Source organism: Pithys albifrons, chromosome 5 (assembly GCF_047495875.1).
Source record: "Pithys albifrons albifrons isolate INPA30051 chromosome 5, PitAlb_v1, whole genome shotgun sequence".
In the NCBI taxonomy this organism is placed as follows: domain Eukaryota; kingdom Metazoa; phylum Chordata; class Aves; order Passeriformes; family Thamnophilidae; genus Pithys; species Pithys albifrons.
Genome location: NC_092462.1, coordinates 23459703 through 23473975, shown reverse-complemented (window position 1 = coordinate 23473975; position 14273 = coordinate 23459703). Strand labels below are relative to the sequence as shown.

Here is a 14273-nt window from a genome sequence, read left to right as displayed (position 1 = left end):
TGGTATGGAGACCTACAGCACTTTTTAGTTGAGAGAAATTAAAAAATTCTCAGTGCTTCAGTCTTAGCTGAAGGGACTGCCAGCAGTACTCTGTCCTAGGAAAGATCTCAGACTGGGTAACTTGGACTGTGTACCTTGGCCTTTCACTGCAGGAGGTGTTAATGCCCTACTGGAGCAGGAGACAAATTCAGGGGCCACATGCATCCATCCTACAAGCAGTTGCCTGACACAGGACTAAAGCGAGCCATGAAGCCAGGCAACATCGTGTGTCAGAATGAAACAGCACTTCCATCAGCTTCCTAAGCAGCACTTTATGCACAGTGAGCAGGAAGCATGAAAAACTGAATGCCTCTTCTGAACTTATGACTTAAAGCCACATTTTGCACTGCTATCACATGTTGCACTAGTAAAATGCCTGTGTTCTCTTGGGGTGAAAAGCACTGACAGTGATGCTGTACAGATGCATATACAGGTAGATAAAAGGCAATCAATACATGCGCCAGCACAAAGAATTACCTACCTAAAACTTGAATTTCAATGGCTCCATGTCCTTCGGTGACACACATGGAAACTCCAAAGAGTAAGATCTGGGGAGAATATCCCAAATTGAGAACTTTATTGGGGGGCATTTTAGTTAAAAACACTGAATTAGGCTAGTTCATGAATTTGAAAAGAATTTCAGAAAACAACTCATCATTTGTGTCCCATAAATAATTGTGATTATAATGCTAAAGGAAAATTAGTTTTGTACAAATTGGTGTCATCATTTTGTACCGTAGAGAAACCTGCTTGCAATCCCCACAGCTATATTAAATCATTACATAACATAAAAGTGACTGTATTGATTATCTCACTATTGTAAGGAACATACTTTTTATCTGCTTTTACATACTTTACTTTACTTTGCAATAAAGTATATTTAGGCCTTGAAAGCATGCTAGACATCTTTAGCTGTGATGTAAATGACATAAAAACCATGGCAAGCATGAAAATTAGCAAAGGTGAGTCTTAGGAGGAAGCATTACTGAAATACTGCAGTTAGATCACAATAATGATGCCATGAATCTCCCTTGCATTTCTTGTGTATTTACGTAGCTTATGCAGATGGTCAACAGTGCACATCAGTCCCCAATGTTCATTCCAGTTGCTAAGAGTATTGTGAGAATAAGAAAGGCTTGGCAGTTGTATGAATTAACATCAGGGTATCACATTTTACAAAGGAACTGAAGGAAAGATAAGCTTGACAGCCTGAAGTTTAATATGAAGTGAAATTATGAAGGAATCTATAAACATAAGTATTTTTTATCTACATATATATGCCCATATATAAGTGTATGTATATTTTCACACATGCAAACTGTATCCAGCTAACTTCTGATCTCCAATTTGACTACCTAGTTAGCCAGTTAGCCTAGTTCTTGCATAACTTGTGCATTTCTTTAAAAAGGCTTTCATGGTTTGTTTTAGAGATCTCAAGAGACAATTAGTTACCTTACAGACTGATTCCATTAAGTTGCAAATAGCCTTGGCTCACAGGATTATGTGATCGGCAGAATAACTATTCATGTTTCTAATTCTCTTACTTGAGTGTGTGCACGTGATTATTAGTTTTATTAGCTTAGTTATTAGCTTTTCCCTCTTTATCCGAGCCTGCTTTGCTTCTTGCTCTTAAGCAGATTCTTAGCTACATAGAGACTAATAACGGAAAACAGGAATGAGCTATTTGTGTCTGATTGAATTTGGGTAGTAAAATACATTTATGACAAGAGGGTTAAGATAACCTGGGCTGAAGGCAAAAGGATATTTTCCATCAGAAAAAAACCCTCTGATTTCTAGCAATGCATTTAATTATCAACACTTTTTTTTAAGCTTGAAAGAACTGCAAGAGATGCCAAAGCTGAGTTTGTTCTCTTAACATCATAGTTACCAATGAAATGATAAGATACCAAGCAAGCAAAGAAAGAATTGAGAGAAAGTAGGCAAAAGTAATTCCTGAACACAACCAGATGACATAAGAACCTTGTAAAAGGAATCTTAGTTTTAAAGTCTGGACCACAGTGTTATGAATGGAGTTACAACTGCAAGCTGAGTGTCCAGAATTGGGATGAGATACAAGAATGCTCCATTAATTTCCTGTTTAGGAACAAAAATCTTACTTGTAGATGCTCTTTTCAGTTGTCTGTTTTGTAAAATTCATGTGAGATATATCCCTTAAAGTACTCAAGAATGAGTCCCTCGTTAAAAAAAAGTAGCAGCTACTGGAAAAAGAGGGCAATTAGTTGACTGGGAATGACAAACTGTATAGAATCAAATAAAACAATTTATATACTCTTTGGTCCTAAAATGCTAATAATTAGAAAACATTAGGGTGTTCACAGATAATTACATGCAACTAAGAACCAACTTTACTATAATGGTCCTTATCTGGATAGCCAGTGCAATTTAAAAGAGTGTAAGTCGTTAAGAGCAGTGAAGAAATCTTCAAAGTTCCCACTTTTAGTTTGGTAACATAGCATGGCAAACTGGAAAAGATTACAGAAACATGAAAAGAGAAGGTAGAAGAGCTATTGCAAAGACTGAAACATTTTCTCCTAATATTTTTTCTTTTATTTTTGTCCAATTGGTTTCCATAACTACAAAGAATGTCTGTGCCTCTAGGCTGCAATCCCATACTGCTCATCCTTCAACAAAACCAATGCAGTGTTTATCTTCTTTGTAAGTAACTGGGATAAAACCTTTGCAAGTAAATTCCCCAAACGATATTTGCTAATCTGTGAGCACAGTTAACTGTAAGGCAATCTCAATTTTGTTGTTTAACAGGTCAGCAAAGAACTGTATTTGGTCAGTATATTATCCACTTGATGCTGCAATGCATGGAAGTGAGTGGTTGTCTCAGGCCCCTGCCTGACATTGACTGTTGTCCTGAAAATTTATGATGGTCCACAGGTGATGTTTTTAGATCAGTTCACAACTATGGTCCAGTTGTACTTGTGGCTCTCAAAACAAAACTGGCAAGACAGTTCAACTATGCATTTCTCCATAGGTATGGTCACTGAGTGTTCTTCTAAAAACTGAGTCCTCTAAATACTTCTTTTCTTTTTCTTTTAAATATTGATTTGGTGTATTATTTAGAGTTTAATTCAATGGTTGCCCCAGTCAGTGAGCTAAGTCACAATGGAACTGGAGGACATAAATTTTACACAGCATACCCATGGGTGCTGGGCCAAACACGAGCTGGGTTCCTACCAAAAGGGACCCTTCCTCACAGATGTCGAGTAAGGTGAAAGTCTGGTAAGCCCCCAGCACTCCTTCCTGATGTGGTGGTAGAACAGGGTGGTGGTGTGCACCCCGATCCAGGAGCTGGGAATATTCCTGCATTTCTCCCTTCTGACATTGCTTCAGCAACTCCTGTGAATATCGTGTCAGTGTGTGAGATGAAAGATGTCCTTTAGCAGAGAGGAGAGCAGCTACTGAATCCACATAGGTGTCACTGAACTACACAACTGCTTTACTGATTGCATCAGAATAAGCTATCTTACTAGATGGAATGAGTCATTTATTCAACGTTCATAACAGTTAAGCTGTTCAGAAGCTGCTTGTCTGTGAGACTTATTTCCTAGCCAGTTTTCCTAGGGAAGATCTGCTGGGAGCTTGGTCACTGAAGCAGAACTGGTATCTCTACGCATCACTTTTGCACTTGTTTGTCTTGAGCTACAAGTATACTGTATGCTCATCAGTCTTAACACAGAGCATTCTGGTAGCTTAGAAGTGAGAATATCTATTTGCTCCAAAAACAGAGAAAATACACAGTTAACACTATGAAATGTTATAAATGTGACAGTCACACAGACATCATGCAAAAATAGTTCCTGCAGACTATATGAAATAAAGGAACTAGAAAGCTGCTACTTAGAGAAGATGGAAGTAGTACTGGAAACAAGAATTCTTGGATAATACAAAGAAGAGAGGGGTTAAAAAAAGGAATGTTAAGAACTAGATAAAGAGATGAAACACATACAACAGTTGTATTTGGAGCTGGGTAACACCAAGAGATGAGACCTCCACAGAGATGGCACAGAAAATACACACGGAAACTATGCTAGAAGAGATGATAAAGCAGATTAAGAATGCATGCAGTAAAGCCTATGGATCACTCTGAACAGCAGAAGAGTTTTGGGGACACGGGATTGAAAAGTGATTTACAGCAAGTTACAGCAAGTGATATCCTTCAGGAAGTGGTGAGTAGATAATAAAGAAGATATTTCCTCCTAAGGTAAAAGACTGCAATTCAGGAAATGGGCATGATTGAACAAAATGATTACTAAACACATCTGCAATTTGTGCCATTGCAAGTCAGGAGAACAGCCTCTATCTAGCCTTCCTCATTTATCCTACATTTCTTCAAATTTTGAAAGCTTGAAACTGTGTGAACACTGTAAATATACTTTGGCATATTAACACACTTGTGTGCAGAAGCAAACTAGGCACTAGTTTGTACAACTAATGTAGAACACTGTTTTCTTACTCTCAAGTGGTCAAGGGTTTCTTTACTTAAGATTCTATCTTGGTTTTTGTCCCAGCCCCATAACATCTCCTATATCCCCTTAGGGATAAAGAACATAAACTTCTAATTTTTAGACACAGAACAGTGCTGAACACACCCATAAATGATTCTGCAATTATCTTAGAAGAACATATTGTTTTATATACATTTCACAAGGAGAAAAATTATTAACTGTTTGGCATACATACCCCAAAATAATTAACAACACTGCATGTCTGCAACAAATTAGTCTTATGATGTTATTTGATACTAAATGAAAAAGAGAGGACTTAATGTAGCCTTCTAATTAACTTCCGTAAATCTGTTTTTTTCCTAAGGTGTATGATACATCTTCATGCATTGCTTTTAGACAAAGAAGTAAATTCCAGATGTTAATCTTAAAACTTTATACAATATGCCATACGCAATTGTGTCAGGAATATATCTAGCATTTTTGGGAACATAATTTTACTGAAACAGAAAATTGTCTATGTGAACTGAGGACCCTAATCTTTTCAGAGTAGCTTAGTGTTAGTATCCACAATGTAAACCTATAGATGACTTTAACTTTTTATCTTTTTTTGGTGGAGTTGTTCTCCTGGTAGACATAAAGCAAATTTTCGGTGTTGTTTACCATTCTCATTGCTATAGTTCATCAGCATGCCACAAAAGACAGTCAAGAGCTTCTCACTGGCTGGATCTGTTTTACTGCACAGTGACCTTAAATGGTCTACTACAATATGTGCACCACCTGCATGGTCAACTGCGTTCCTGCCCTCATCTGTAAAACAAAGAGTTACATTAAAAAAATGAAACCAAACCCCACCTTCGAATCCCAAACATAACAGTAATCATACAAAATGAAGTTTTTAAACAGAGTGAAGTCATTCCTCCAGTGTTGTCAGATTCACCTAGAGAGATGCTTGAGGGCCAGCTTTTAGTGCAACAGAGCTAGGAAAGTGAAAACTCCTACAGCAAAAGGGATTAACCACCTGGCACTAATACCTTTGTAAAGAAGTTCAGTGTTTGAGGCAGAGATGCTGGAGCTGACAAATAAAATTCTGAAGATACATTAAGTTTTGCCAGAGGGAGGTTCTGAGCACTTTACAAAGCCTGGTTCATATACAGGTAAATTACTCTTCCCATTATGCAACGTAAGAAATTGAAATACAGGAAATAAATTGCTTGGGTCACTTAAAAACAAAATGAGGGAAAAAAGGGACAAAGCAGACAGAAGTGCTAGTTTCCAGTGACAAACTCTTTTCATGCACTCACTCTGCCAAACAGCATGTACTTTGTGCTTCTGTAGCTGAAATTTAATACCCCTATAGCATTCTTCTTGTATGGCTAAAAGGAAAACTTGCTCTGCATCTCTAAAAGGCTACAGTGTTCTGAAGTGTTGTAAATAACACATCACTGTGTCCGTATGGAACTCTTCCTATATAAAAAAACCCAGAATTTGATGCAACAGTGTAGGAATAAAGGAAAAAATTGCCTTCTATTACATTAATCATCAGTACTGCTTTCTTTCCCAGCAGGCAATCAGCAATAGACAACACTCAATAACCCAAATTCCAGGGTTTCCAAAAGGAGAGATCTCAACGTAAGCTACAGTTGGAATCAACTGGAAAACCTCAATGAAAACAAAAACTTTTGGGAGAAAAACACTAAAGCAAAAGTTTTGCAAAGTAAGGAAAAAACCCACCCTTTCCTCAATTTCTTAATGGCCCCAAAGCAAATCTCCTTTTTTCCTTGTTTTTCCACCACTCTACCATCACTCCTCCCTCTCCCCATCATATGTGGAAGTCAAGCAACCAACTGTTCATCATTCTGCAATGTATTTAGCATGAAAACTAAGGTTGCACATGTTCATAATATAATCTTCCACTATAAAGTGTTCCAGAACTCTGCAAAAAGAAGTTTCTAAATCTTCCAATTCTTGTTAATACTATTTATGAGGAATGTATACCCCTTACATGAGACATAAACCCCAGGATTATTAAGTATTCCATATAGGGACTTTAGATAACTTGCTGAGTGGAGTTGAAGGAAGAGTAATTCTCAGTGGATTAAGCTATTTAAATTAATACCAAAGTAGTGTTTTGCAGAATAACTGAGATAAATTCAACAGAGGAAAATCATCACTGCCATGGGTGTTTCCACCTTGGACAGGATCAGGGAATCAGAAGATTGTGTTTTGCTGCAGGCACATATATTCCATTTTGAAAAAGGAGAAATTGTAATCTATATATAGTCAAACAAATTTAAGGTAAGATTCTGTGTCAAGAAAGGACCACAAAAAAGAAGGATAAATACAAGAGAAATCACTCACATATTTGATGTCATAACAAATGTAGCCATAATGCTGAAATGAAGACCTACATCAAAATATAGTGAAACAGTACAGTCAGGTGTTCGGATTCAGTGCTTACATTTACCAAAAGAGCAGACAATAAAATCAAGTTTGGTTGGAATATTCCAGCATTATGCTTTATGTATCATCTTCTGGTATTTTTTATTACAAAAGTTATGCAAATACATGATTTTGTATTTGACTCATCTGTTTTGTGAGTCAAAACAAGAGTGCAAATGAAACTGAATCACTGATTCTGGATCAGATGGACTGAATGTGGTCTTCAAATTACTATAATGCAATTAAAATCAACAAACTAAAACAATAATGAAGTTAAGCTTTAGATAAGAATCACATGTCAAGCTTGTTCCTGTGTTATGATATGGAACTACATGTAAAATGTGCAAGCAGAGAACAATGTAAAGGTAGAGTCAGGTGAGAGTTTAGAAGCAAGGGTTAAAAAGCCAAAAAAAGGTTACAAGCCAAGTTCCTTACCTGGATGGAATCTGGCAGAACTCCACCGAAAATAATTGTGTAGTAATATTTTAGAATGACTAAAAGTCTAAGTCATATATCCTTTAACTTCCATTTTCTCTGGTTTGTGAAAGAAGTTATTATTAAAACTGCTGTTTAGTCTCTCAATTTAAATACATGACAAATTCTTACGAGCACAGTATTTTTCTCAGGTAAACAGATAATCAACTTCCACTGTATAGTCAGCAAAAGTAAAGCAGAAAGATACAGAAACAAATCTCACTCTAAGAAATGTTTCTGTTCCTACAGTATACTCAAAAAGTTAGGTACAAATGAACTTCCTAAAGTGTCAGGCTGTAAGTGCCAGCCTTTGACAGGACTAGATAGGCTGGTAGACTTGTAAAAGAGATTTCTTAACTAGTTTGTTGCTCTACCTCTTTGCCGTGCTGGAGCTCACCCTGTGTGGCTGCCTCTCTGCCCCAGGCAGCTGAGAGAACAGACCTGGGCTAGTGCTATTATTAGGGTCTCCTGGTGCTTGCCTCCTGTACCCAAGAGGATTAACTCAGCTCATTAGAGCAGGGCCACAAAGAATCCTGTACCAGATGTGGGAGGAAAATTCTGAAGGTCCTCAGTACCTACTGCAAGCACTGCTATGACACCCCACTGCATCCAGAGGCAAAAAGCTGCTTCTGACTCAGAATGTTCATGCACGCATTACCAACTCACTTCTCACTACTCCGTCGCTAAGGAACAGCTCTTGCACACAAGAATACTCATCAAAGTCCAAATCATTTACAGTCAAAACAAGCCCACAGCATGTTGCTGTGTCTTGTTCTCAAGCCAACTATTACCTTGCAGTTCAGCAGCTCTATGAACTCCCACACTTAACGTGCTTCCAGCCTCCCAGAAGCTGTGTTGAATTTTTTTCCTGTGACCTTTTTAAATAAACATTTGCTATTCCTAAGAGAACAGTGATTGAACAGTTTAATGATAGCATTCACATTTCTGCTTAAAAATGGTTCACTACAGCTCACAAGGGGCAATAGCTTTTTTATAAAGTATATGTAATACTGCCTTAAAGATGCCAGAATGACAACAACTCAAGAGACCAAAGGGATTTTTTTCCCTGTGAAATGTACAGTAAGATTTATTACAGAATGAGTTATTACTTCCACAATGTTCTTTGGACCAATTCAATACAATGTGTCTAAGAATTAGTAGTCTTTTTCTATTTTGAGTTGCTCAAAAGAGTTTTATGCAAAAAGGGGTTTTAATGTGAATTATCAAATTACTGTGACTGCTGACATTCCCTCTATGAACAGTCTTGTCAAATTTTCCCGTAGCTCAGCCATGCCTGATCCAATGGATGCCCAAGTCAAAAACCAAACTAGTGTGCAAACTAGTTAGATCTTTAAAATGCAGCACTTAAAAGTAGTTGTGATTTGTTTTTCCTGAGATGTGTTTGCATAATTTTCGAGTTTTTACTCCTAGTTCACTAAGCCCTAAAACAAACCACTAAATCATACAACCTTAACAAGAAAAAAAGAATTAAAGTGACAGCTTAAAGAATGAAAAAATAATGTAATGCATAAGCTATGTACAGCCAGTGAATTATTTCTAAACCACATGCACCAATACTTTGATTTCTGCCACCACTGAAAGACTATTATTTGTGGAAATACAGCTAAATCAGGGGAAAGGGCTGTGCCAAAGTATGAGCATAGATCAGAAAATATTTAGGCTTAATAAAACATATCCATTTCTCAGATAATTAGCTAGGAAACTATTTGACAGCATTTCTTAAAAATGATCTTTTGGTCTTTAAGATTTGTATTTTGAAATGTTCTGGTTTAGTCTGGGAACTGGAAACCTGAATTCTCCTTTCCCTGAGTCATGTTCTGCAAAAATTTATTGGTGTAGATAACTGTGTTGGTATAAATGGTGCCAGTCAGTGAGGGAAAGGATGATTTCCTATGATCAAGGTCCCTGATGTGTATAGACCAAGCTGCCAAGACAGAAAGGTTCGGTAACATGGAAAAAATATAGTATTTATTTTACAATTCTTTTTACTCTGCAATTGGGTCATCATTTAAGTGACATACTGCCATTTTACTTTAATTACTTCATCTTTATTGCATTTGGCTACAATCCTGCATTTTTTTGACCAAAATACTGCTTAGTCCTGTAGTAAGTTCATCTTAAAGCACTGGCAGCTATCCATAACCCTAAGGGTAAGTTTCATAAGTTATTCCTTTAGAATAATTGCTAAAATAGTATAAATATGTTAACAGTAAAATAGAAATGCTAGCAGAATGTTGCCTTTTTATACAGTTTCTTCTGTATAAAAAGACTGAAAATAGGTGGCACTGATCTTCCTGGATAAAACTGTTGCCAGCAATTTTGTTGGCTAATGACAACTGATGCAGCAGCATACTGGCCCTCTTATGCAACTAGTTTATTCTAATAAACAAATACAATTTTTAAATGTTGTATCCAAACAGAGATCTAAGGGTGTTTTTGGTAGACTCCTCATACTGTGTTTAATGAGTGGACCACAAGACATCAATGCCAACAAGCCTTAACCTCTTTCATGATTTCTTTTGTCTCCAGAGTCGGAAGTTTGGCAGAACATTCCGAGGGGAAGGTAAATGTGCCAGTATCGCAATCACCCTATTGTTATGCTGAGGCAGCAGCCAAATGCAAGCCAGATTCAACCCCACAATTTAATTTCAGTAAAATTTGCTTGTTTGTCATATTCATCCTATGTCAGATAAATACAAAAAAAAATCAAGTGTTTCTGATTTCAGACAAAAGAACAGTGAAGAGTTTACTGTTAAAGACTTCAATACTTCACTTCCAGTCAAATTCTCCTAGTGGACCTGAGATTTCAATACAGCAGCAGAAATGTTTTGATCAACAATGAGGTATACAATACTACTAGTCTCAGTATTGGCAACTCATTTGTTCTGGATTCCAAGGATACTTCAGTGTGTAATTAAAATGTAGTAATTACTGCTATTGAATTCTATTTGAAATTAAAGAAGCCAACTAGTATGGGAATGTTCTACTTAGATAAAAACAGAGGTAAACTCAGGTAAAGGCCCTCAGTGCTGAATGCAGCATTCCCCTTTGCCTTCCTTTTCATGCGCAATATGCTTACAGCAGACTCTTCAGTTGATTTTATAGCTCTATGAAAGTCCCATTGCAGTCAAACAAATCACTCCAGGTTTATGAGAGCATAAGTCAGAGCTGAAGTCAGCCTAAGTCAGAGTCAGCCTATGCTTAGTATTTCATACATCATGAAATAAATCATGGAATCCAATTACACACTAAAACAGCAGGCAGTTTTTCTATACTGGTAAATAGGCATTTCTAGCATCTCATGTTATTAATAGAATAAACCCTCACATTGCAATTAATGTAGAATTCTTACTCCCAGGCCCGCAGTGCAGTGTTGTGTTTCAGCTTCAAACTCTCCAAGAACAAGGGTGTGAGGTGAGTGTGGCATAGTCATGGTCTGCTGCAGAACAGGGGTAGGCTGCTGACTGCTGTGAAAGGAGCTGGGCAGGAGGCTTAGTTTGGTCCTGTGTGACTGTGGTGCTGCTCTCTGAAGGAGCTAAAATGAACTATGGGTCTCCACCAAAGCAGCCAAAGGAGCAGTTGCAGAAAGTGTGTAATCCATGGGGATTTGGAGTAGGTCAGGAAAAGCCCAAGAAGGAAAAAGCAAAACAAAACCAAAAGAATCAACCATAAAGCGTACCTGTGGATCCTACTAGGCCCTGGGAAGAAAGAAATTATTCAAAGTGAAAATGTAATAAATGGACTTGGGATTTAGGAAAAGGTGGGGCAAGTCTTGCATTTGGAGTCAGTGCTATTTGCCCCAAATCATGAAGACTTGGGGCAGTGAGAAGACCTGGCCTTGCAAAGCAACTCCAAGCAGCAGCATGTGGACTGGTGCTTCTTAGTGTGCAGCCTGCACAAAGAAGCTCACCTTCTTTTGGATTCTTTTATCCAAAAGGCTGTAGGATACAGCCTGAGAAACACCAGCAAAATGTATTGTTTTAGGAAGCCTTTTACTTCCTGAGCAGAAGGCAACCCACTGATTTGACTGGAGGGCAACTGGTGATGCTCTGTGACTGCAGAACAGCCTGAGCTCAGGAGGCCAAAGGTATTAAATAGGGTTGATAAAGTGGACACTGTCTTAGGTAAGTGTCTCTTAAGGGGAACAGGAATGCTGTTGTAGACAGGGTATTCAAGGCATCTACCCTGACTCCTCAGGCCATCCTGCTGGCTGGACAACTAACTAAACTTACAGCAGTCTCAGGGTCAAGAAGGCTTAAAGATCAACTTTGCTCATACACATTGACACCTCATGTGTTCCTCATGCCAACCATCCTGTCAGTACGTGTAGTGGTAACCAACTCTTTCCTCACCATTTTTTGCCAAATGCAACTTCTCTGTTGGGCACTGTCTCTTGATTATACTACTGTTCAAACAGTATTACTAGAATCCTCTAACTAAACAGAGTCCTGGTCCCCTGGCTAAGGCATTTAAGAGCTCCACTGCATTAAGGGATAGATTTTACTAATACAGTTCTACCACAATAATGTCCAGTTTCTTCTTTTGAGAGTTACACAGTATTCCTTAGATAGGAACACAACAAATGTAACTGCATTTAAGTTGTCTGCAAGTAGTATGTTATCTCTATACTGTTATTACGCCATATGAAATGCAGTGTAAAACCAGATGTCTGTGTAGCTATCATCTGAACAACGAAAAGTGCACAGTGCCACAAAAATCTGCAGAAGTGGATCTGAGAGTACAACAAAATTATATTCTCCAGCATTATTTACAAAGCTATCATTACATAATTAGCCTGTATTAAAACACAAAGTTAAAAGGAGAAGAATGATGGCTGCAAGCTTTCAAAAAAAACCCCCAACAACCCCCCCCCACTTACTTTGCCATATATAAGAAATGCTTAGCAAGATACAGATTCTTTCTTCTGTTTTCCACAGTAATTCAGTTATTGTTTTCTACCACTGCTGATTCAGTAACAATTGACATTTCTAGTCACATAGTGCCTACTTTTCTAAATAAGGCAGAGCAAGCTACACATTTTGCCCTTTGCCCATGTTGAGACACTCGGCTAACAAGATTTGTTTTCTGAGGGGTTTGAAATCAACAAGCTGACTGTCCAGTTACCTAAAAATATGAAAAATGTCAAGTATCTTAAATGACAAAGTGAAAATTAACATGAATAGCAATATTAAATGGAAAGGAGAAAAGGGAGTTATCCATCTTGTTGTTAACTTATAGTTACTGAAACTCGAAATGCTTTTCTTCCCACTAAGAGATTTTTTTGTCATCATAAATACTAGGGGATCTCCAAGTTTTTGCTTTCCTACTTTGTTTAGCTTTGAAATATGAAGAAATAGCTCCATCTTTAACCAAAGTTTGAATCTTAAATTTGTTTTTAAGGTGGCAGCAAGATCTAGCAAATAAAACAGGGTTTCTTTTCAAGTCTGCTCATGACCTTCTTTAACACCTTCCATGTTTTTTTTTCTTGTTGCCTGTGGCTTCTGTGTTGACTGTTAATTAAGCAGGTGCCTCTGGTCTTGCTGTAATATGAGCAATACATAAACTTTACAGATTATGGATTAAATGCTGTAGGGAAAGAAAGTAAGGAATCAGAAAATATCTGCTTTGTTTTCAAGACATTATTTTCTTTGTAGCTGTACTGCCAGAACTGCTATCTACTTATCCTACTTATTCAAATAATCTTCCTGGAAAAAAATAGGAAGAGAAAAAGTATTTGCCCTGCAAAAAATACACAGCATCTATAATACTTATGCACTTTAAAACAGACAGAAAATAAGACCTCATACCTTCCTCTTAAAAAAAAGGAAAAGTTGCAAATCCAATGTAATTTGGGTTGGGTTCTGAAACACACACACACACACACACACTCCAGGCTTCTGTTAAGTTTTGGCCTAAGTCATGAGAATTTTGCCAATTGTTTCAGTATAGTTAATATTTAGAGTATAAATTTTAAAAATAATAATAGTTTGAGAATGAGAATTCATGAGTTTTTTATCACCTCTCAAATGGCTTTTTTCTGATGTCCTAAGAAGATTTCCTCATTCTGATTCCACTTAGGTCGGCTATAAAATAAGCAAATGAGAATAATATTGTTTAATAGCTTATCAAGAACATTCATGATTAATTGCTGCTAAGTACTAAATATTAATGAGAAAGTATGTGTTGGCATACATATGGTATGCATAGTTTCTAGCTGGTGCAATACTTATGTGCAGTTTTGGAAAAAATACTGCACTATTAAGGACTTCTAACCTAAATATGCTGATATTTTCTAAGACTGACGTCCCTCAGAGAAGACAGATTTAAAGGTAAAACACTATTACTGTAAAATCAAAACCTAGAAATTTAATTCTCTACAAGCAAAACACTCCGTTTTCAAGCAACAATTTAAGGACTTTGGTCTCAATTTCATGGTGTTTCTTGGGAAACAGCTTAGTAGGTGGCATTGCATTTAGTAGGATCTAATACAACAGTAAGTGAAAAATCGTGGTAAGATGCTGCCTAGTTGCATGAATCAGAGTGACCTTCATAAAAATGATTAGCCAGTAATGTGTCTTTATCAACACCAGTTGTGTTCTAGGATTATGTTGGTTTTCCATATGGTAATGAAAAAGGTTATGCCATTTTCTAAAGAAAACGGAATTTGACTTCTTTCCAGTACGCTTAATTTCTTAAGTGATTGCTTTAGATCCTGAAATTAATCTTATTTCCTGAGAGGAGATGGACATAACTGTGCAATTGAATGGTTTCTTATTTTTGTACTTAGCCTTCCTCAGCAGATCTCTGCAAGAGGTCCGTACA

General features: G+C 37.2%; 1 protein-coding gene across 4 annotated transcripts in view; it reads right to left on the bottom strand.

Annotated features, from left to right (window-relative positions):
* Window positions 1-14273, bottom strand: part of RAP1GDS1 (Rap1 GTPase-GDP dissociation stimulator 1) — a 94634-nt gene that overhangs the window by 20001 nt on the left and 60360 nt on the right. For 3 of the 4 annotated variants that reach the window (XM_071555888.1, XM_071555889.1, XM_071555892.1), the window contains one exon: window positions 5178-5324. The exons of the other annotated variant lie outside the window; for it this stretch is intronic. In XM_071555888.1, coding sequence (XP_071411989.1) covers window positions 5178-5324 — 147 coding nt within the window. The remainder of the gene's footprint in view (window positions 1-5177; window positions 5325-14273) is intronic. 4 annotated transcript variants of the gene reach the window in all.